Raw genomic sequence first — 23,121 nt, forward strand, 5'->3', positions numbered from 1 at the left:
ATCCTATATACACAGTATGACTGACTGGGTACAAGAGTAGAGGGGATGTGGGGCGCCTGGGTGGCGCAGTCGGTTAAGCGTCCGACTTCAGCCAGGTCACGATCTCGCGGTCCGTGAGTTCGAGCCCCGCGTCAGGCTCTGGGCTGATGGCTCGGAGCCTGGAGCCTGTTTCCGATTCTGTGTCTCCCTCTCTCTCTGCCCCTCCCCCGTTCATGCTCTGTCTCTCTCTGTCCCAAAAATAAATAAAAAACGTTGAAAAAAAAATTTAAAAAAAAAAAAAAAAAAAAAAAAAAAAGAGTAGAGGGGATGAGGGAACTGCAAAGATGGCTGCCTACAGTAACAGGTCAATCCTTTTTCCTTTTAAGATTTCCTTTGATACCATGGTTTCAACGTTTAACAATTTTATGTATGTTCAAAACACAAAAGCTGAAGGCCAACAGTCAAAACGCCTTCTTTCAAGATTTTTCTTTGGCAGATTTCCAAAGGTCATGGGAAGGCAGGCTCTCGGGGGTGTGGTGCCCAGACTTGAAGCACAGTGGGCGTAGCTCATGACTTTTAATGATAACCTTTGGACTAACTGCTCTGTGTGTATTATGATTACATGTATGCATACACCCTGCTATTCTTCACTTTGGAGTGGGAAAACCAAATCTGGCTTTTAAAATTCTTTTCGAAATGCTTATTTGCAGCTGAAGTTGTTCTTTGAGGGCGTTAAAGTGTGGAAAAGGAAGAAGCCTATACCAGTGGACTCTGGTGACTCAAAGTCAGAAACTACTCACCACAAAGTGGATTCTTAGATAAATGCTACCTCTTCAACAGGGAACTAAGTAGCAAGCTTGGGGAGGAAGATTTGGCAAATATAAAAAAAACGCCAGAGGAGTGAAAGTCAGTAACTCACCGGGAGTTATTATGATGGATATTACACGCCCGGGCCATTAGCACCACAATAATTGGTCGAAAGGCTTTTCCTTTACCATCGAAGTAGTATTCAGACATTTCCTTAAGTTCGGTTGTAGATATGACTAGTTCCTGGAATAAAGTTTCTCTGTGTCAATACGGCATCACAATGGCACAAAAGTCAACAGGATTTTTTACAAAACCCTGATTTGATTTCAGTGGACTCAGTTGTATTCAGTGTACTCATTTCACTTGAGAGATTCAACACTCAGCTGGAAAAGGTGCTAACACTGTATTGTCACAAAACTGGCTGTCCTGCAGCTGGGCCACAAGCAATGCCTGGCCCGCCTGAGTGGCCTAAGGTAAGGGCAAGGGTGAGCAGTGCCGCCTGCCCCTGTGACTCCAGCAGACTCCAGGGATGAGCAGGAAAGTACCAGGTGGCCCAGGGACTCTGGGCCAGTAACAGCTGGCTACAGTGACAGCTGGATAGGGGCAGGTAGCAGCTTGGAAGATGGAGGGGAGAGGACAAAGGCAGGGAGTGTGGGAGCCAATGAAGCAGGTGTTAAGGGAGTGTCTGGGGTGGGAGTCAAAGCTGTGTACCAGGGGCAGGAAGACAAGGGGACAGCCAGGGAGAAGCAGGGATCAGTAAGCCTGACTCGGCCAGACAGGTGAAAGGTTCACAGAGGAAGTTTCAGACACAATTTGCCAGACTGTGAGGAGCTTACAATTGAGTTGGGAAGATAAAATTTCTTAAAAATATAAAATGTTCAGAATGGTAACTTGGGCGATGGCATAATTAAATGAAATGTAGTAAGGGGTGCCTGGGTAGCTCAGTCGATTAATCGTCCGACTTCGGCTCAAGTCATGAACTTGCAGTTTGTGAGTTCAAGCCCACATCAGGCTCTGTGCTGACAGCTCAGAGCCTGGAGTCTGCTTCAGATTCTGTATTTCTCTCTCTGTCTCTCTCTCTCTGTCTCTGTCTCTCTCTCTCTCTCTCTCTCTCTCTCTCTCTCTGCCCCTCCCCTGCTCACACTCTGACTCTGTCTTCTCTCTCTCTCAAAAGTGAGATTAAAAAAAATTTTTAAAAATAAATGTAAATTAAATCAAATGCAGTAAAAGTTCAGAGAAGGGAAAAATCAGCATGGGCTAGAGAACCAACTATTTAATGGAAGGTATAAGCTTTGATCTGGGATTAAAGAATAAGAAGGATTTTGATTCATGAAGAGAAGGGAGAGGCTTCCAGGCGATGGACATGTGTTTACTGTACCTGCCTCTCACGGACTTGCTATGATGAACCACAGCTTATGTCCCCAAAGAAATGGGAGCTAAGAATGGACCCAGAGGACCATCAGCCAGGCTCAGGTGAACACAGTACAGTGGGACAGGCTTTAACTAAGATAGCGACTTTAGTACCAAACACAGTAATAAACGCAGAGATTGCAAAGTAAAATGAGTCCTATAAGGAGCTCAGTCTAGAGGGTGAGAGGTACAACAATAATTACAATACACAGTGTGATGGGTGCTGCTCTGAGATAAGCACAGCTCCTCTGGGAGCACAAAGGGGGCACTGCTGGCTGGGGAGGGGGAGGCAGGAGAGCAACAGTGACAGGGCCACAGAAGCAGCGGTGGCCTGGCCTAGACTGTGGGGATGGAAGGCAAGAAACAGACAAGGAGGACATGAAAGGAGAAGAGGAACAATTCCAGGATCCTGCCTGGGGTTCTCAGGCGGCACCTTCAATGAACAGGAAAAACAAGAAAAAACAATTAGGAAGGGAAAGCAGAGTTTCAGATAGGTTATATTTGAGACAGTCATGGACATTCCATGGAGCTGACCAGGGAGTAGTTAGATGTGTGGTTTTAAGAGAGACAATTCAACCTGGAACAGACATATTATTTGGGAAGTGTTCCACATTGTTGGGAGTGGTCAACAGTGTCCAATGTTCAATAAAGTCACAGGAGATAAAAACCAAGTGTCCAATGGATTTATCAGAAGGTGCTACGGAAGCTATGGGCTGGCAAAGGCAGTTTTAGAGGGGAGCCTGGAAAGGAAGCTGCAGAGGGACGCTGGAGGAAACTTGAAAGGGCCAAAAGAAAGAGGCAGGGAATACCGTACTGGAAGGGAAGGGGGAACAAGGCTCAAGGGATGGCGCTTTAAAGGATGAACAAACTGGAACACCAACATTGGCTGTGAGAGAGGTGAAGAGGGGGAGCCTGCAGAGAAAGGAGAGGGAACAGGCAATGGCAGGACTAGTTCCTAAGGCACTGAGGAGGCAAAGGGCACGGGACTAAGCTGGAGGCAAAGGGAGGCCTGGAAAGGCCTTTCCTCCTGGAAAGGGAGGGAACATTTACTTCACTGAGGTGGGAGGAAAGCATGCAGATGGGTATGTAAATGGTAACAAAGCAGGTGTCCAGAGAGTGACTCCTAAAGGCCTCCCCTCAGTCTATTAAATAGGAAGTGGCCGTTGCTATGAGAACAGGAGAGTAAGGTAAGGGTTTGAGGAGGAAAGTGGAGGACCCTGAAAGGGAAGGAAGCTGATGAGGGGCACATGAATATTTCTGGGCAGCATCTGAGAATCCACCAAAAGTTTTGTGGATAAAAGCATTTAATACATAAAGCCCCATTTGGGGGCAGTCTGGCACTGATCTTCAAGCACTTCAATATGCCTGGAGCAGGTGAAGGAATAAGGGAGGGTAAGTACCGGTTTTTTCAGTTCCCCAGCTCTGTGATAATGCCACTCTGGATGGGGACATGTACTGTACCCTCCATACCGCCCCCCTATGTTGCCCAAGAAACATTTGAAACTTGACACTCGTGAATCAAGTTTGCAATGACAGTGTACACAATTCTAAGAAATCAACATTACTGACAGTACTATCAAAGCTCTCTTACCTTTCTAATGTCTTCATACAGATCTTTCAAGTCTCTCCAACCGAGTTTGAAAGGATCGGTGTATTTCTCACCACTCCGTGTTTTACTACAACAGCACGCTGCTGACGTTGTGTGATGGAACCTGGGACAAGCACGAAGCACACAACGTAAGACTGAGTGCCATTCTATTAAGTGAGATAATTTCATTTTTAAGTAAGCATTATGTACACATATTCATATACATATACTTGCTGGAAATTAAGCATGAATGGTCATTACAATTTAGAACACACAGAATTCTGTTCTTGCTCAACAATACATAAATAGCTTATTTTTATAATCAGGAACTCGAGAACCCACAAAATCAAATACTAAACTAGTTTATTGTGTTCTGAGTTTAAATTTTATTATACTCCCATTTTTTTGAAAAGGCAGAGGTCACACAGAGTGATACCGTGGCACATAGTGAGACAAAATATTCAATTTGTTGGAGTAGCCCCCCACAGTTTAGAACAGAAATTTACTGGCAATATGGCTAATAACTTTAGTGGCTGTAATACAGATTATAAACTTACCGTGACATACTATACCTATTTGAAAAAGCAGATGTTAAACTCTTCACAAGATTAGAGTAGGACATCTACAAAATAAAAGCATTAAGAAACCTATAAGAATATTCATGCAAAAATTGTTTATAATGCCAGATAAATAAAACCTCCATAGTTCATAATAAATACAGTCTTTGGTTGTCCCTTGTAGGTAGATTGCAAACTTCAGAAAAATGATAATAAAATTACCTTATTACAAAAGCAGTATTTGTCATTACGGAATATATAAGAAAAGAATACATCTATAATCTATCCCTTCTCCAAAGAAAGCTAGTTTCTATATTCCTATCTATCCTTTCAGATTTGAAAAGTAGTTTTAAAACAATTTCCTGCCATTTAACTAAGATTGGTCAGAGAATAGTAAAGATTTATATTCTTCAACCAGTTTAAAACAAAGAATAATCAAGCTCCCCCAAGCATCAGCCTGGATGGTGAAAGGGAAAAAGATTTCAATGTTGAGGAAGGAAATTTCCATTGCTAAACGAACACTGCCTATTTTATTTTATTTTTTAAAAATATGAAACGCTTCACGAATTTGCGTGTCACCTTTGTGCAGGGGCCGTGCTAGTGCTAATCTTCTCTGCATCCTTCCAATTTTAGTGTATGTGCTGCCGAAGTGAGCACGAACACTGGGAAACATGCTGGGAAATAGTACTGCCTGATCAGCAATGTTAAAAAACGAGTTCAGTGGCACATTTTGAAAATATTAACTTAGAGATCAAGAACAGAAGACTACAAAGAGATTTAGGGGTGGTGACAACAAATGTTAGTTCCAATGATTACTGAGCACTATTATGGGCCAGGAAATATGACAGGCATGGGGGACCCAAAGATACAAACTGACGATCTTAAAGAATTCAGGGACACAGTCATTTCAAAAATTACTAATATACTGGGGTACATGGCTGGCTCAGCCAATAGACCATGTGACTCTTGATCTCAGGATCCTGAGATCAAGAGTCCTGAGAGTGAGTTGGAGCCACACCTTGGGTGCGGAGTTTATTTAAAAAAAAAAAAAAAAAAAAAAAAAAAATTACTGATTTACCGATTTAATGTGGTAAGGGCTCTTAAAGTACCTATTTTGACAAAAGGGGCAAATTTAGCGCAAAAAAAATAAAACTAATCCACTCTACTTGCAATAAAGTCTTACAAAGTGCTTTTACACTATGACCCTCATAAGTACTTGCTTTTATAGAGCTGGGGAACTTGAAGTTCAGAAAAGTCAAGCCTGAAAAACTGATATACAGATATGTTAACAATATATCAAAAGGAAAAAGCATCTACAAAACCGTATGTATTATGTGATCGCAACAAAAATTTGTACATACATGCATGCACAAATAAGATACACAATGGGGTTTAAAAGTGTATAAACCAGGGTATTAAACATAGTAATTTCTGAATAAATAGGATTGTGGGCGTTTTTTGTTTTATTCCTTTTTTGCTTTTATATTTTCTGACTTTTTCCTAGTGAACACATATTGCTTTACACATATTAAAATGACAATAAAGGTTGACTTTGCCAGGCAGGCAGTCGCCAAGGAAGACTGGCTGAGTTCTAGTCGTTCCACAATAACATTATACATTCATTAGACCAATAAGAACATTTATGATGTCCCAAGAAAGCGAGGTGATCTTTTGATTTTACCATTATATGACATTTAACCTACTTGTTTCAGCCTTTGTAATTAATTCATACAAATTCAGTATTTCATTATAATACTCAGTTTGAGACCTAATCTAACCTGGGGCGAAGAGTTAAAATTACACAGCTAATATGGAGTGCTCTGAACCACTAGGCAGCCTAATAGTTATTAAAACCATGGTCTTTGGAAGATGGATCTTGGTTCAAATCCCAACATTTCTGGGCCATGTTACCTTGTGACATCTTTCTGCTAATACCTACTCATGGAGAGATGCTGCAATTAATTCGGAGAAGTTGTGTAAAGGTCTTAGCTCAGAGCCTAACACACTGTACACATTTAATACAGTCTTTGCATATCTATAGTATCTACAGTATTTAATGTCTACTCAGTCAAGGTATCTTCTGCTTTAAGATGGAGCCATGTTTTCCAAAGGAAAGCTTGTGCACTGTTGGTGGGAATTCAAACTGGTGCAGCCACCATGGAAGATAGCACAGAGGTCCCCCTAAAAATTACACAGAATTCCCATATGATCCAGTAATTCCATCACTGGGTATTTACCCAAAAAATATGAAAATAAATGCTAATTCGAAATGGTATATGCACCCTGGTGTTTATTGCAGTATTATTCACAATAGCCAAAATATGGAAGCACCTCAAGTGTTCATTGATGGATGAATGGATAAAAATGCTGTGGTACATATACAATGGAATATTATCCATTAAAAAGAATGAAATCTTGCCGTTTATAACAACATGGATGGAGCTAGAGAGGGTAATGCTGACTTTCTAACCGAAACAAGTCAGTCAGACAAAGACAAATAGCAAAGGATTGCACGTGGAATTTAAGAAACAAAACAAATGAACAAAGAAAAAAAGAGACAAACCAAAAAACAGGCTCTTAACTACAGAGAACAAACTGCTGGTTACCAGAAGGCAGGCGGGTGGGGGGATGGGTGAGATAGGTGAAGGGTGATGATCAACAGTAACATTTCTCTTGATGAGCACTGAGTAATGTATAGAACAGTCAAATCACTATACTGCACATCTGAAACTAATATAACACTGTTAATTATACTAGACTGTAAATAAATCAATAAAAAGGAGTGTCCAAGAAAAGAAGTATCCAGTGCCATCAGATGGTGGGTGCCAACATCTCTCCCAATAATGCCTTCCTCTGTGACGCTGTAAGTATTTGAAGTCTGGCTAGGACTGTACTGAAATGGGTCCCAGCAAAGCCGGGAGACTTTCATTTCCCATATTCTCTTTTTGCTGTCGGTCTGCGGGCCCAGTTGCTATTCTCTCCCCAAATGTCCATTCTGGATAAGTTGTGACATGTATCCACCTTGGTACAAAGCAGACATTTATAAATGCTACATATTTCATATAGGTACATGGTGTCTGAAGGGTACATGGGAATATGAAGTGTCCCAAAGCCAACCAAAACAGAAAAGTCCTAACTTCAATAAACTTTTTAAAAACGAGCCTTGCGGATGAAAGGAAAACATAATAATTACTGTGTGACTGGAGAAGTCTCTAAAGAGGACAGTGAGTAGATAGATTTTGCTCAGTTTCTCTAAACAATATGGGCCTACCCATGGCACGTGGAGAGTCAATCAGTGCAGGAAAGACTCATGAAGCCACAGAACATGTCAATTTACAGCGGCTAAACTGGCCGGAAAGGGAGAAAACTGACTGGGCCCAAGGGCTGAAGGGCGGAGAGTCAAGCAGTCATGGTTAGTGCTGAGATTCTTACTCTACTTCAAGAGGTCACATGAAATCAAAGTTCAACATTTCTCTACTTGTGACATCCTCAGGCCTCTTCTCCTTGCTGTGACCTTCTACCCCGTCCAGGTAGGCTCTCCCCGGCCGGGAAGCAACTACCGTAGGACTGAAATCCGGTCCACTCTGAGCATCAGCCCTACACGAAGCCTCTTCCGAGCCCACCTGGATCCGCTGGATCCCAGAGCGCTCAGAGCACCTTTTGCTCTTAAGTCCTAATTAAGAGCGCTCCTCCAGAAGCCCTGGGTGTACATCGAAAGGAAACAGCTGCATTCGGTCTCCAGGCTGCACTAGGTCCACAGGCCAGGAGACAACCTGGCTGCCCTCCCTCCACTTTCCCTGAGACCCGGCTCCTCATCCACCGCTATTTCCCCAAACCCCAAAGCGCCTGGGTCCCCAGGACCGCGCTTTGCAGACTCGCGCAGGGCGCCCCAACATCAGGCATACGCCCGGCGGGGCTCGGGCCCATCCCGGGGCCCATCCAGCTCCGGGTCCCATTGCAGCGCAGCCTCGCGGCCCCCTGCCCCGGCGCACTTGCCGCGCGTTCCCATTCATATTCATCCGTGCCGCTGTCACTGGCGCGGTGACCTCTGCGCCCCGCCGCCGCGCCCGCCTCAGGGCCTCCTCACCTGCACGCCGCCGTCGGCAGCGGCGGGCGGCCCGGGGGGCCCCGTGCGGCCCGGGGAGCCGGGCCCGGGGCTCCGGGCAGCAGGCCTCCAGGAGTAGCAGCGCCGCCAGGGCCACCGGCAGGAAGCCATAGGGTCCGAGTCTGAAAGCCGCGGCGGAGCGCTGGCTCCGCCTGTAGCCGGGCGGTCTTCCCCCCGGGACCCGGAGCCGGAAACTTGGCACAGGAAGTGCTTCGACCTCGCCCCGGGCTGTGGTAGCTCGTTCCAGAGCGGGGCTGGCGCCACCGGCGCTTCCCCGGAAGGGCCACGCGGAACCTTAGGCGCCACCGCTGCCCTAAACTTGCGGGGGTGGCCCCTTGCCGGTCCCCGTAACTAAGCGGGACATTTCACTTGGACGAGCAGTTTCTCCCGAACTCCTGCCCACCCTCCGGGAAGCTAGGAGCTCCCATCAGACAAAGCCAAAAAAAAAAAAAAAAAAAGGATCTTTGGGGAACCGGCTGTTAACAATTGCCACCGTGCGCCAGACTCTTGTTCCGCGTATTTAGAGCTATGACTCAAAGAATCAGATTCCCGTTTTGCTGTCTGATCCGGGGTCTCGCGTTTCCACGGCTGCTTCTCTTTGGCGTGACCTGCCCCAGCGTTGTCTGCTGCCTATTGCTACCTGACCTCAAGGGAAGTGCCCACCTCTTGCTTCTTTCCAGAAACAAGTCGAAACACGAGCTGGGCTATTGTGAGGCAGAAGCTAAGTTAGCCTTGTCTCTCGACTTTTGGACTCTGTCCTCTGAGAACCTTTTAGGTATATGGTGGCATAGTTTGGCGGTGTTGCTCATAACTGGGTAGGAGTCCCAACCGTGGGTGTTCTGAGCTGTGTGAAATTGCTTAGTATTTGGTAATGTTGGATGTAACTTGCCAGTGTGGGAGATACCGGAGAATGTACAGGATTAGTACCTGATGTGAGTTAGAAAGACCTTTCTTTAATTCTATAGCCAGATCTACTTCTCTCATGATAATGAGAGAGCGCACTTACATCAAATCCGTGCTGCAGTCATTCAACATGACACAAATAGGGCCAATGAGAGAAAGTGTAGGCATTTTGGATACAAAATGAAAGAAACATCTGTCTTCAAAAAGTCACCGTTATGGGGAAACAGACCAGCAAAATAGGCAACTGCAATTCTCTGATTTTTTTTTCCTGTTCTTTTGAACCATGCGTTTTGCATTTAAAAAGTGAAAGTGCCCGTGGTATAGCTGAGCACATTACTTTTATATTTATATTCAAAGTGTTATTTTTTACTGAATAAAAGCATAAAATAAGGCTTATTTAAATAAGCCAATTTTATGATCTTTCCCCCAATCTTAAAAGTAGTATGGAAAAAATAATGTGAGGTGCTTTACAAATAAAGGTTGTTTATACACATCTATGGCTTATCTTGATATAGGTCTGTATATTAAATATTCAACAGGTACAATTTGCCATGGTAAAGTGTAGCAATAAATTATTTACAACAATGCTACTACTTAGATACTATCATTTGCCCTTTTTCACACACAGGGAAACATGGAAGAGTTACATGTCTTGCCAAGCTCCCAGATACAGCACTACACCATTCTGTCAGGCCATTTTCATTCGGAGATTGTTTTCCAGGTTAAAACATGTGGCTCTTTAAAAAAGATATTTTAGGGGCGCCTGGGTGGCTCGGTCGGTTAAGCATCCGACTTCGGCTCAGGTCACGATCTCGCGGTCCGTGAGTTCGAGCCCCGCATCGGGCTCTGGGCTGATGGCTCAGAGCCTGGAGCCTGTTTCCGATTCTGTGTCTCCCTCTCTCTCTGCCCCTCCCCCGTTCATGCTCTGTCTCTCTCTGTCTCAAAAATAATAAAATAAACATTAAAAAAAAAAAATTAAAAAAAAAAGATATTTTATGGCTAAGTATATAGCCTTATGCAAGGCTAAGTTGGGGAAGCAGATGAAATTTGTGAAGGTTTCCAACATTATAGATAGCTAAACTTTTGATGAAGAATAACCCATCAATAGGACATGCAGAATACAAGTAGTTCTTTTGACCCAAATAGGCTAAACATGTGTATAGGAAGTTAAAACCACCGAGCTGTGTAAGGAACTGCCAAAGAGCCGACTCTTGTGCACAGGCTAGGAACAACTTGGGTTGTTTTGACTGCACTTCTAGGAATGAAATAACCAGTACTGACTGATATAAATGGAGCAAGTATGTAATTGAAAGCATTTTTGAAGTTATTTTTTCAATGTTGGAAAGTTGACTATACTTTAAGACATTTTCTTTCCACAATGATGATACTGTTCAAAACATTATCTATGGTAGGACCAGGTGTTATACAGCCAAGGAGAGACTGTATACATAATACTATGTACATCTTAACTGTGTCTTGATTCATAATACTGCATGAAAACATCTCATCTTGATGTTATTAGATAAATGATCAATTATCAAGGTGCCTGTGGTAAGAACATTTACTGAGAGAAGAGGTTCAAACATAGTTGCGCTGAAAGATTAGCAGTTTTTGTGGATTTCATATTCTTAGGCTAAACTGAATTCTAAAGAATTTAATTTTGGAATTATTGAAATCTCTGAGATGTTAAGATAGAGACTTAATATACATTTGGAATTTTCTCTTGGGTTTGTAGTGTATAACTGATTATTTGGGTAAAGTGTAGCAAAGGTAAGGAAGGGTTGGGTGCCTCTGAAGTAGCTTGCCTCTTTTTTTCCCTGATCAATGATCACATATGACTGACTAATCAAAATCATGAGTATTAATGAACAGTATATATAGCCTGTGCTCTATTAAAATGTTAGGGCATCATAAAAAATGCATAAATTATAATTTAGTCTATTTCCACACAGTGGATCTCTTAAAAGAGACTCAAATACATTGTTGGATCTTCTACTTTTAATCATATTGTCAGGTTTTCTGTGGCAATGCTGAAATCATTTGTTTTTTGGTTGGCTACCCATTTGTTCCCCATGATGTGCCTTCTTTACCATGTATTTAGGGGAAAGTGTAAAGGTTAAATCTGGTCCACATTTGCCTCTTTTTATACTCCTACGGGAAAGATAGATGATCACTCTTATTTCTGTTACAACTTGCCATTTGGTTCACCTAGGCTTGAGTGGGACAAATAAAAGTTATGCCAAACAGTTGAACTGATTGTCCCAATGCCACCTTTCTCTACTGATTACAAATATCATTTTAATTATATAGAGCATTCTTAACATTACTTTGGACTGTTTCTGTGCTTTTCACTGAGTCCCTTTGGTCTTTGCATCTATCTTAACCTTTTAGTTATATTCTTTTTTTTTTCCTATTTATTTATTTATTTATTTATTTATTTATTTATTTAGAGCAAGTGGGGGACAGGAGCAAAGGCAATCTTAAGCAGGCTCCACACTTAGAGCAGAGCTCGACCTGGGTCAATCCCCACGACCCTGGGATCATGACCTGAGCCAAAATCGAGAGTCGGATGCTTAACCGACTGAGCCACCCAGGTGCCCCAGCTAATTGTGTTCTTATAATTTATAATATGATAGGAAAACTCCCATTTCTCTCTAAAAAAATAATTTTTATTTTTCAAGATTTACACTTAAGATGATCTGTTTCTTCGGAAAAACTCTACTGGGATTTTGGCTGGATATCCATATGTTTATTAAACAATTTGACTACACTGACATCTTGATAATATCACTATCCAGAATCTACCATCTTCTGTTTGTTTGTTTGTTTTAACTGGTTGGTTTTAGGAAAACATTAAGATTTTAAAAATTGAATGTAAAATAAAATATGTTGAGTATCTAAAGCATGTTCAAAGCTCTCTTTTTTTGTACAGCTTTTAAAATAAGGTAGATGTGCTTTACTACGTGTTTTATACATTTAGTAAAACATCTGTTGCCTGGTATTAGAATTTATGTGCATATCTGTTTCCTTCAGTAATTACGATTTTCTGAAGGACAGAAAGAATGTGATTAACTGCCTAATATTTTTTGGTTGGATTCCATTGAATTGGCTGGTACTATAATTGTAAAATTGTAATGCAGCTCACCTCCGCTTTATTTATACATTCTTATTTATAAATATGTTGTGCATCCTATTGGTCTCCTATAAATGAAAATCCTTGAAGACAGGGTATGTGTCTTGGTTTAAACTTTTTCCATCTCCCATCTTCTTGGGTGGTTCTATCTACTGTATTAGATGAATATTGGATAGCTATGGTTGAAAATGATAGAATAGGCTTTAACCCAAGTGGGAAGAAAATAGCGGTATAAATTAATTTTCCTGAAGAACCGTAGCCCTTCTAAGGAATATTAATGCTATGTTTGCAATAAATGAAAACACTGAGTTTTTTTGTGTGTTTTTTATAATCAGCTGTGTTGCCAGTTGATCCTGTTAAAGAAAATTATGTTCGTAAAGTGAAAAACTGTATTTTTTCAATTGCCGTCCCTACTCCTTTGAAATCAAGAGTACGTCTTGTAGCAGTTTCAAAGGTTAGGCTTGATTTTTTTTTTCACAACACAGATACTTAATTCACTGTAAATTTTGTCTAAAAAGATGTTCATACTTTTTAGAGTTGAATTGTTAGTCAGGTGATAAATGCCTATCTTTGTGTTTAAAATTCACACACACTTGGAGTATGTCATTCTTAGAAATCACTTTTTGCTATTGATTCCTGGAGCTAGTACTCCATTTCATCTTAAAGTTATCTTACAGGAAAATACACTTTTTGGAAGAAGGGGGGTAAGTAAGTTAAATTCTTAAAAATGGGCTCTAATAATAGATTCTAAATTGTTCTCTCATGATACAATTGAATTGGGGAATAGAAATAAGACATTTTCTTTTTTTCTAGTTCCTTTAAAGAATATGAACTAGGAAAAATATTGTTTTACCATGCATCACAAGAAATACATAAAAAATTTTAAACTAAGAACTAATTTTCCTAAATAGCGTAAATAATCATATAAAGTACGATACATCTCTCATGAAAAAATATTAATGTACTTTTGGAAGAGCTTCTTTTAATTTTCTTTCTTCCATCAAGTCTCCTTTGTTAAAAGTTCTTAAAGGATTACTTAGGTTTGAAAGGCTTTTTTTGTTTGTTTTCTTGTTTTTTCCTGCCTCAGGAAGTTCTAGAAGATATTTTGGACCTTGATTTATCTGTCTCAGAAACAGATGATTTTATCCAGCTTGTGAGTGGTGAAAAGATAGTATCTGGATCCATTCCATTGGCTCACAGATATGGTGGCCACCAGGTAGGAGTAGCATCTGCATTACTTCCCTTATGTAAATACAAACAGTTGGTGGAAATGCTGTCCCGTTAATGAAGTTACTTTGCATTGATTCCATTGTTAGTGTATTGAGATGTCAACAAGGTGTTTCTAGAAGAATGTGTCATCCTAAGATGCTCATAATTAGCTGATGTGATTTCTTGCCGTGTTAAAAATAAAACCCAAGTTTCTTTGATGGAATTGAGAAAACCGGGGCAGCACCAATATAAAATTTCTGTGAATTATCGCTAGGTAACTCATTTGGTGAAGTTTTGGCAAGAGATTTAGGTAAAGTAGCACAAAAAGTCAATATAAAATCTCAGAAGGATAAAGAGATTATAGTTTTGCCAGGACAGCTGTACAACAAAGTTTTAGAACTGCTAGAAGCTGCTAGAATTTAATTTCGACTATTTGTGGGTATTATGTATGTTGAAGCAATTAAGAATGTGCCTTCTAGAAATAAGATATTGAAGCAAGTTCAGGGTGTGGTGGTATCTGACTAATTAAAAAAAAAAAGAGAGAGAAGGAACACAGGACTAATTGTTGAACTTGCTGTGACTTTCCTGTGAACCAGATAAGATTAATTTAACACTCTTGGGGGGGGTGGGGGGGTGGGGGTGGGGCCTGGGTGGCTTAGGCGGTTAAGTGTCTGACTTCAGCTCAGGTCATGATCATGGGTTTGAGCCCTGCCTCGGGCTCTGTGCTGACAGCTCAGAGCCTGGAGCCTGCTTTAGATTCTGTGTCTCCCTCTCTCTCTGTCCCTCCCCTGCTTGCACCGACTCCTCTCTCAAAAATAAATAAACGTTAAATTTTTTTTTTTTTTTTTTATTTTTTATTTCTGGGACAGAGAGAGACAGAGCATGAGTGGGGGAGGGGCAGAGAGAGAGGGAGACACAGAATCGGAAACAGGCTCCAGGCTCCGAGCCATCAGCCCAGAGCCTGACGCGGGGCTCGAACTCACAGACTGCGAGATCGTGACCTGGCTGAAGTCGGACGCTCAACCGACTGCGCCACCCAGGCGCCCCCGTTAAATTTTTTTTTAATTTAGCACTCTGATTGTCCCGAGGCTGGTTTACTCTGGAATAATTTTTAGGAACAGTAACAGTGTAATAGGGTGGGAGTAAGGATTAAGTTAGGAAACATGAAAAGTGCTTCCATGATACCTATTATAATAATGATAGTATCAGGCTCTGGTCTCTTGGGGGCAGGTAATTCCTTTCAGATTTTTGTTGCTTTCATTCCTCAGTGTCCTAAGAAGCAAAAGCATCATAGAAGCTAAGCTAACACAAGCTTGAGAAGCAAAGTGACATAGACCACTAATTAGAATTGAGAAAGACTTTAAGGGTCATCTGTGACAAACTTGAATCTCAGTGTGTTGATCTGTAATGTGCAAGGGTTGACCAATACCATTCCAGGAGTTGTGAGAAGTGCTGTGGCAAAGAAATCCACTTACTTTAACACTCCATTTTTCAAACATACTTGACTGCAGGGTTTTATTGTGTGCTGTTCTTAAGGAATAATTATTAACATTTTGCTGAACTATGTTTCTCAATTTAGAAACTTCTGGACTATATGATCCTTATGGTTTTGTTTTGTTTTGTTTTTTTTAGCTCCCAAATATAGGGATCCCGTGGTTCAAAAAGTCATTCCCCATATAGGTTAAATTTATTAGCATTTTGTACCAGTACTCATGTGTACTGTTAAAGTATGAATGCAAACCTTAAGCCCTGCAGAGTTTTGTTAAGCTGTATTTTTTTGTAGGTTTGCTTTGTAATATAGTAAGTTAGATGAATCTTTTATCAATTTCACATTTCATCTTTTCTCTCTTTATAATTTGAAATTACAAATATTTATAAGGATGGCTTTGTCCTTTTGAACAATAAATGGTTCCTCTTTTATTAACAGAGAATTACCTTCTTATTTCCCCTGACTTCACTCCTGGCTCTGGATTCACCATTCTTTCTACTTCTTTTTCATGGTGTGGCATATACCTAATGTATTGTCAATTTTAGAAATTGCCGAAGCACCTCTCAGATTTGTGCTTTTAGAGGTATTATGTAGCTGAAATTAACGGTGATCTGTTCCTGGTTAAGATGAAAAAATACCAGGTAGATTTTTCTCAATTTCATGTTTTTCTCTTAAAACTATAAACATAGTTTAAATATTTCACAGCTGTTTATAGAACTCCGTTTATGTTCCAGGAGCTATAATGGTGAATGAGACCTGTCCCCTTTGTTCAGATTGTTAATACTCTAGGGGAGGGGACAGATAAAGAAACAAATTCTATAACATCCAATTATAGAACATCAACAAAACATGAAAGGGGTAAGTATAGGAGTTATGGGAATTCACAGAACCACCTTCCTAGTCCCAGAAAGTCAGAGACCACTTTCTGGTGGAAGTGACATGCATGTAGAAAATGGGAGTCCTGTCCAAGTTAGCAAATCACTGTTAGCAGTAAAAATAATTGCCAACTTAGGAGCACTTGCATATAGTACAAAGCATTTCTTAGCATTCATTCTTATACCTGGCAAGGGTTATCTCATTTTACAGAAATGAAAGGTCAGCCTCAGTGGGATTAAGTAACTCAAATTTCCATAAGTAGTAAGTGGCATAACTGGGAGTTGGGCAACTGCAAACAGAAAAATTTGGAAACAGTCAATCATGCAAGTTCAAAGCAATTTTTTGAGTTACAAGTATGTTCCTGATTTCACACTGCATGCATATAATATTGGCAAACCTTCTATGAATAAATTGTTCCTAGTTCATATTCTGGAATTAAATAGATCAATAGATCAGTTCTAAGTATTCTACACCCAACAAGCTTGAGCTCAGCTGTAAGATGATGAAGTTAATTATGTCTTAAATTTATATTCTTAAAATAAATTTCACTTATGTTTTATTGATTGAATTTCATCTTCACCTTTATTCAAGTTGTTATTATAATCCTAAAAATGCCATTCTCAATTTAAAAAATTCTCAATTAAAAATGTACCTAAAGCACCTAAAACCATCAGAAACAATTAAAAAAATTTTAATGTTTATTTATTTTTGAGATAGAGCAAACAGGGGAGGGACAGAGAGAGAGGGAGACACAGAATCCAAAGCAGGCTCCAGTCTCTCAGCTGTCAGCACAGAGCCTGACACGGGGCTTGAACCCATGCACTGCAAGATCATGACCTGAGCCAAAGTTGGATGCTCAACCAACTGAGCCACTCAGACACCCCTCAATTTTTGTAATGTTTATGTTTGAGAGAGAGACAGAGACAGAATGCAAGCGGTGGAGGGTCAAAGAGAGAGGGAAGATACAGAATCCGAAGCAGGCTCCAGTCTCTGAGCTGTCAGCACAGAGCCTGATGTGGGGCTCGAACCCATGCACCGCAAGATCATGACCTGAGCCAAAAGTCGGACACCTAAACGACTGAGCCACCCGGGCACCCCAACCCATTCTCAATTTTGACAAAAAAGCTTTGGCTGTAAAATTACTATGAAAGCTTTAAGGGCTAATAAGCATGAATAATTTCCCTTTTTCTCCTTTAGTTTGGGATCTGGGCAGGTCAGCTTGGGGATGGAAGAGCCCATCTTCTTGGAACTTACATGAACAGGTACCACATGTTTTCTGGTGTAGTAGCTTTTCTGGTGAATATTAACATGAATCTTCTAATACTTAGATTTCTTTGTTGTTGAAGGCAGGGTGAAAAGTGGGAGCTCCAATTAAAAGGCTCAGGAAAGACCCCATATTCCCGGTACAGTTTGATATTTTTTTTTAGTCATCTAAATAAAAATTGGTCTTGTCTTAATTACAACTGAATATCTTTTTTGTCTTATTTCCCTGAGAAATGGTGATGGCAGAGCTGTACTTCGTTCCTCAGTGAGAGAATTTTTATGCAGTGAGGCTATGCACTCTCTCAGAATTCCAACCAGCAGAGTTGCAAGGTAAATCCTTTTTCCTCAAAGCTAACTTTCAGGACTGCATCACGTTATCTCCCGACGTGTATCAGTAAAGTGAGCAGACAAATCTCTGGTAGCATGATTTCTCAGTGTTTCTGATGGTTTTAGGTACTTCTTGGTAGCTTGCCAGCAGCTAAGCGCTAACTTTAATTGTTGGATTCTCTTATGTTTCAGTCTGGTTGTAAGTGACGATGAAGTATGGAGAGATCAGTTCTACAATGGAAACATTGTGAAAGAACTTTAATTGTTGGATTCTCTTATGTTTCAGTCTGGTTGTAAGTGACGATGAAGTATGGAGAGATCAGTTCTACAATGGAAACATTGTGAAAGAACGAGGTAACAATGGTTTTTAGGATACTTACATACAATTAGCCTAAGTTCTTAAAGAGTAACCGATACTGGACAGCTCTGTGTCGGGTCTTCTTAAAAGATGGCCCGTGGTTCTTCAAGATGTAATTGCCGCTTTATGATGTTACCATAGAATATCCTTTCTCACATCCTTATGTGCGTAGCCCTTTGGTTTCAAAGAGCAAACATCTGGGAAGTGAACAAAAATGGTTATGGACAGCCAGCAAAGTGTTACAAAGCCAGGGCGCCAAAGTTCATACGCTCCCTTCTGAGGAGAGACCCTTAGACCTTTCCTCACAGCCTCATTGCTCTTACTTCATGCTCACTTCCAGTCGGTTCCACTAGCTTTTTCCTCAGCCTTTAGTAGGTCAGAAATAAAAAAAAAATTAGGAAGAGGTGAGAAGTGTGGAAAGGGAAACAGTGAGAGAAACTTGACCCTGAATCTCTGGGCAGGGAGAATTGAAAATCAGTACGAAATACATTTTATTTCTTTGTTGTTTGCTTATTTTTTAAGTAAGCTCTATGCCCCACGTGGAGCTTGACCTCACTACCCTGAGATGAAGAGTCACATGCTGTACTGACTAAACCAGCCAGGTGCCCTAATAATAAACTCATTTAACAACTTAAACAACAGAGTTATTGAGAGCTGCTGACAGCCCTACATGCTCTCTCGGGTCCTGTGGACGTGACCATATAACAGAGCAGGATTTTTACTGATGTTCTCAATGATTCACTAAGTGCACGTTATATTCTTTATATTTCATGCCTGATATGTTTTGACAAGATTTTCATAAAAAAACAATCCCCCTAAAGTCTTCATGCTTAAAGGAACGAAGGATTATTTATCTTTGAGATTAGGAAGGACTTTAGTAGGGGGAGAAGGGGAGGGGCCCATGGAGTAGGGAAAGAGGGAGCAGCAGGTGTGGTATTGGATCCTGGCAGAGCAGGACGTTTAGTTGCCTGGGATAGACTTCATCTTGACATCTAAACACACATAAGTACAGCATTCCTTGTGGGAAAAAAAAAAAAAACCCGCAAATTCTATTTACTAGTTGTTTTACTACTATAGTCAGGACAGAAGGCTGTGAACACTAACACAAAAATGCATAGACTCACTTTATTTCTTTAGTGTATGCATAAGTTAGAACATACACAAACATTTATTTATTGAAGTTAATTTTCAATTCGTTACACCAATAGAAGGCACTTGCAGGACTATGCCACGGAAAGCATTCACGGATTCCCTATTTCAGGATAAGTTACAGGGAAAAGGTCACAACAGAGGAGACTGGAGTCCCATGTTTGGAGCCTGACTGAGCAACCTTCAGTGAGGTTGGAGCCTTGGTATTTCTGAAAGTGTTGTGGCTACTGACACTCTGATTCAAGGCTTAAAGAAATAGAGAAAAACCCTTGATCCTTTCTAGGGTATAAATTAGTTTTTTTTCTGATAAATTCAGTTACTGTATTATTTTTTATTAAAATAATTTAAATTTGGAGGCACCTGGTTGGTTCAGTTGTTTGAATGTTTGACTCTTGATTTCAGCTCAGGTCATGATCCCAGGGTCGTGGGATTGAACCCCATGTCAGACTCCACACTGAGCATGGAGTCTGCTTGAGTTTCTCTCCCTCTCCGTCTTTTTCTCTCTCATTCAAAAAAAAAAAATAAATAAAAATAAAGTAAATAAAATAATTTAAATTTTAAGAAAACCATATTATGCTATATTTGCATAGTTTAACTTATGCTGAAATGTTTTTCAGGTGCTGTAGTGCTGCGTGTTGCAAAATCATGGTTTAGAATTGGATCATTAGAAATTTTGGCTCATTATGGTGAACTGGATTTACTAAGGTTAGAAAATGAGGGGTTTTTTTTTTGTTAAATGACAGAAGACAATTAAAAAATGCTTATATACATGCTGTGAAGCTAAAATATCTTTGGTTTTCTTATAAGTAAAACCAAATATTTCAATAAATAATTATTTTTAACACTTGCTATGTGCCTAATATCACGTGGGTTTTCTAGGATGCTAAAAGAAGTGTGAGACACAGTAGACCCTTTCCCCAAGGAATTTTTAATCTCAAATGCAACTATCAACTGTGGGGGTCTGTGCCATTCAGAGACCTAGGTGGAAATGACTCAAACCCCCCACTTCTGCAGCCTGCAGAGCTCGAAAGATCTCCTTATAACTTCTGGGATTCCCACGGTTTTGACATGTGTGAGATGCCTGTTTTGCTCTGGGTTGACCCAGACTTGAAACTTAGCCCCTTCAATAGGACAAAAACAGGGGCGCTTAGGTGCTTTAGTTGGTTAAGCGTCTGACTTCGGCTCAGGTCATGATCTCACAGTTCATGAGTTCAAGCCCTGCGTCAGGCTCTGTACTGACAGCTTGGGGCCTGGAGCCTGCCTCAGATTCTGTGTCTCCCTCTCTCTCTGCTCCTCTCCCACTTGCACTCTTTCTCTCTCAACAAATAAATAAACATTAAAAAAAATAGGACAGAATGAACCAAACAGGAGAATTTACACAAAGCATTTAAGAACAGGTGCATCTTAGTGAAGATTTTTCTGCAGGGGAGACAGAGGATTGCTCTTTTCTTCCCCTTGTATCATGCAGTACAGCTTCCAGCATTTTCTGATGTCTTGGTGCCTGTGATACCTGTGCTTACAAAATTTCATCTTCCTTCAGCAGACTTAGCAAGATGCGTTTTCAGAAAAAAATTTCTTCCTTTAAGAGGAATTCTGTTTCCTTTTGTTAAGATAACACAGTTTTAAAAACTCACAAAAATTCTCATAGGCAAACTAGAATCATTAGGAATGTGGGTCCTATATTGTAGTTATGAGCTTAATAAATCCAGATTCCGCCTGGTCCACCAAGAACATGGAGAGAAAAGACATTGAGGGAAATGAATAAGCAAAGCAGAGAAGTCATCACATTGGTCACGAGGGGTCTCTGTGTCTCTTACGTTAGCAAATGTTTACTGAACTCGTGGTCATCCCTGCTTGTTGAGAGAGTTGTCTATACTCGCTGGGCATTATTTCTTTTTTTTTTTTTTTTTTTTTTTTTTAATTTTTTTTTCAACGTTTTTAATTTATTTTTGGGACAGAGAGAGACAGAGCATGAATGGGGGAGGGGCAGAGAGAGAGGGAGACACAGAATCGGAAACAGGCTCCAGGCTCCGAGCCATCAGCCCAGAGCCTGACGCGGGGCTCGAACTCACGGACTGCGAGATCGGGACCTGGCTGAAGTCGGACGCTTAACCGACTGCGCCACCCAGGCGCCCCTCGCTGGGCATTATTTCTAACTTCCCATTTGTTTTTTCGTTCACTTCTGCTTGGATTCTGGGTCTGGGTCTTGTCAGGATTTGCATAGGGTGCAGCATACAGCAGGTGCAGGACATGTGCACTGGGTATGTACTGAACTAAGCTGACTCTGCAACACAATCAGATGGAATCTAATCCTATCTTAGAAACACATTTCCAATTTTGACTGGTGTTGAGGAAAGATTTCTCTATGGCTGTTTTGGGAGTAAAATCTTATTTCAGTTTTTAAAAATTTAAGCTTGAATCTAATGGCTTCCTGAATGTCAAGGGTGGATTTAGATGGTTTGATACGGAGGCATGCCGATACTCTCCCCTTCTTCTCTCCAGGACATTATTAGACTTCATCATACGGGAGCATTTCCCCTCAGTAGAGGTCGCAGAACCTAACAGATATGTGGTAAGTTTTTAAAGATAAAGGGTGGTATTCGGTCTTCTCTCATTGCTTGTCAACGTCAATGGTTACAACTTATAACTTAAAGAACTAAAGGTAGGAAAGGAAAAAGAGCACTCTGAACATTTTGTTAGAGGAAGAGAAGGTGAACCACTTCAGAAACAAGACACAGATAAGAAAGTGGTTTTGTGGGACACCTGGGTGGCTCAGTCGGTTGAGTATCCAAATTTGGCTCAGGTCATGATCTCATGGTTCTTGGGTTTGGCCCCGTGTTGGGCTCTGTGCTGAAAGCTCAGAGCCTGGAGCCTTCTTCGGGTTCTGTGTCTCTCTCTCTCTCTGCTCCTCCCCCGCTTGCACTCTGTCTCTTTCTCTCAAAAATAAATAAACATTTTTAAAAAAAGCAGATTTGTTTGAAAGGATCTAAAGAACAGATACTACTGCATCCTGACTCTAAACATTATTTTTTGTGCAGCATTTGTAACTTGGTCCTATGTGTTCTTTTCTCACATGTGAGATATATGGATATTTCTATATTAGTCATTCTAAAATACACATAATCCATAACAAGAAAACATGTGATTTTCTTTTCTTTCTTTCTCTTTCTTTCTTTCTTTCTTTCTTTCTTTCTTTCTTTCTTTCTTTCTCTCTTTCTCTCTTTCTCTCTCTCTTTCTTTCTCTCTCTCTCTCTCTCTCTCTCTCTCTTTCTTTCTAGGTTTATTTATTTATTTTAAGAGACAACATGAGCAGGGGAGAGCAGAGAGAAAGGGAGACACAGAATCCCAAGTGGGCTCCAGGCTCTGAGCTGTCAGTACAGAACATGACGTGGGGCTCAAACTCACGAACCGTGAGACCATGACTTGAGCCTCAACCGAGAGTCAGATGCTTAACCGACCGAGCCACCCAGGCACCCCTAATTTTCTGTTCTTGTGGAAATGTTTTGATCATTGTACCCTCTTTTACCCTCTTAGCAGTCACAGAGAATGGAATGGCATTATTTTTGTTGGCCATTCATTTCAAAGTTTAAGAACTCACTTTACTTTTAACTCCCTTGTGCTGAATTCTAATGCTTTCCCTGTTCTTACTGGACGTGGGGAAAGCCTGGCCATAATACTTTGTCTGAGCCATTAGAGATTATTTCTTGCTAATTCCTTACATTCTTCCATGTTTTTCTTACACCTACTAATTTCCATTTCTTTAGTTAGGTTTTGGCTCTCTGAATGTTTTCCATGTTCTCCTTGTGACTTACCAGAAGATCCTAAAAGAGTATGCATTCCTGAAAAATCTGACAAATTTCTGAATTTTATTTTAGGATTTCTTCTCTGTTGTGGTATCAGAGACAGCACAACTCATTGCCTTGTGGATGTCTGTTGGTTTTGCTCATGGTAAGTTATCTACTGATGTG

The 23,121-nt window shown here is 40.7% G+C and overlaps 2 protein-coding genes and 1 pseudogene across 9 annotated transcripts in view; 1 reads left to right on the plus strand and 2 right to left on the minus strand.

Annotated features, from left to right (window-relative positions):
• PDSS1 (decaprenyl diphosphate synthase subunit 1) overlaps positions 1-8,645 on the minus strand; it is a 42,933-nt gene extending 34,288 nt beyond the window's left edge. For 4 of the 7 annotated variants that reach the window (XR_009247710.1, XR_009247709.1, XR_009247711.1 and 1 more), the window contains exons 1-4: positions 8,429-8,645; positions 4,342-4,406; positions 3,788-3,908; positions 899-1,029 (exon numbers count right to left, since the gene is read on the minus strand). Coding sequence is in view for 4 of the 7 variants with exons in the window: in XM_058681658.1 (XP_058537641.1) it covers positions 899-1,029; positions 3,788-3,908; positions 4,342-4,406; positions 8,429-8,557 (446 nt within the window). In the remaining 3 variants the exon portion in view is untranslated. Of the gene's footprint in view, positions 1-898; positions 1,030-3,787; positions 3,909-4,341; positions 4,407-8,428 lie in introns of those variants that run through there. The other 3 variants (XM_058681659.1, XM_058681657.1, XM_058681660.1) reach the window with 3 other exon arrangements.
• LOC131484134 (U6 spliceosomal RNA) lies at positions 4,886-4,998 on the minus strand (annotated as a pseudogene).
• A 24-nt stretch (positions 8,646-8,669) lies between the features above and the next one.
• The window catches only part of LOC131483474 (protein adenylyltransferase SelO-like), a 35,722-nt gene continuing 21,270 nt past the window's right edge, over positions 8,670-23,121 (plus strand). Inside the window, exons 1-10 of one of the 2 annotated variants that reach the window (XM_058681640.1) lie at positions 8,670-9,221; positions 12,818-12,936; positions 13,570-13,698; positions 17,254-17,318; positions 17,403-17,459; positions 17,551-17,649; positions 17,933-18,000; positions 19,771-19,858; positions 21,656-21,725; positions 23,029-23,101. In XM_058681640.1, coding sequence (XP_058537623.1) covers positions 8,975-9,221; positions 12,818-12,936; positions 13,570-13,698; positions 17,254-17,318; positions 17,403-17,459; positions 17,551-17,649; positions 17,933-18,000; positions 19,771-19,858; positions 21,656-21,725; positions 23,029-23,101 — 1,015 coding nt within the window. In that variant the 5' untranslated portion in view covers positions 8,670-8,974. The remainder of the gene's footprint in view (positions 9,222-12,817; positions 12,937-13,569; positions 13,699-17,253; positions 17,319-17,402; positions 17,460-17,550; positions 17,650-17,932; positions 18,001-19,770; positions 19,859-21,655; positions 21,726-23,028; positions 23,102-23,121) is intronic. The other variant, XM_058681639.1, reaches the window with a different exon arrangement.

Source organism: Neofelis nebulosa, chromosome 8, assembly GCF_028018385.1.
Source record: "Neofelis nebulosa isolate mNeoNeb1 chromosome 8, mNeoNeb1.pri, whole genome shotgun sequence".
NCBI classification, from domain to species: Eukaryota; Metazoa; Chordata; class Mammalia; order Carnivora; family Felidae; genus Neofelis; species Neofelis nebulosa.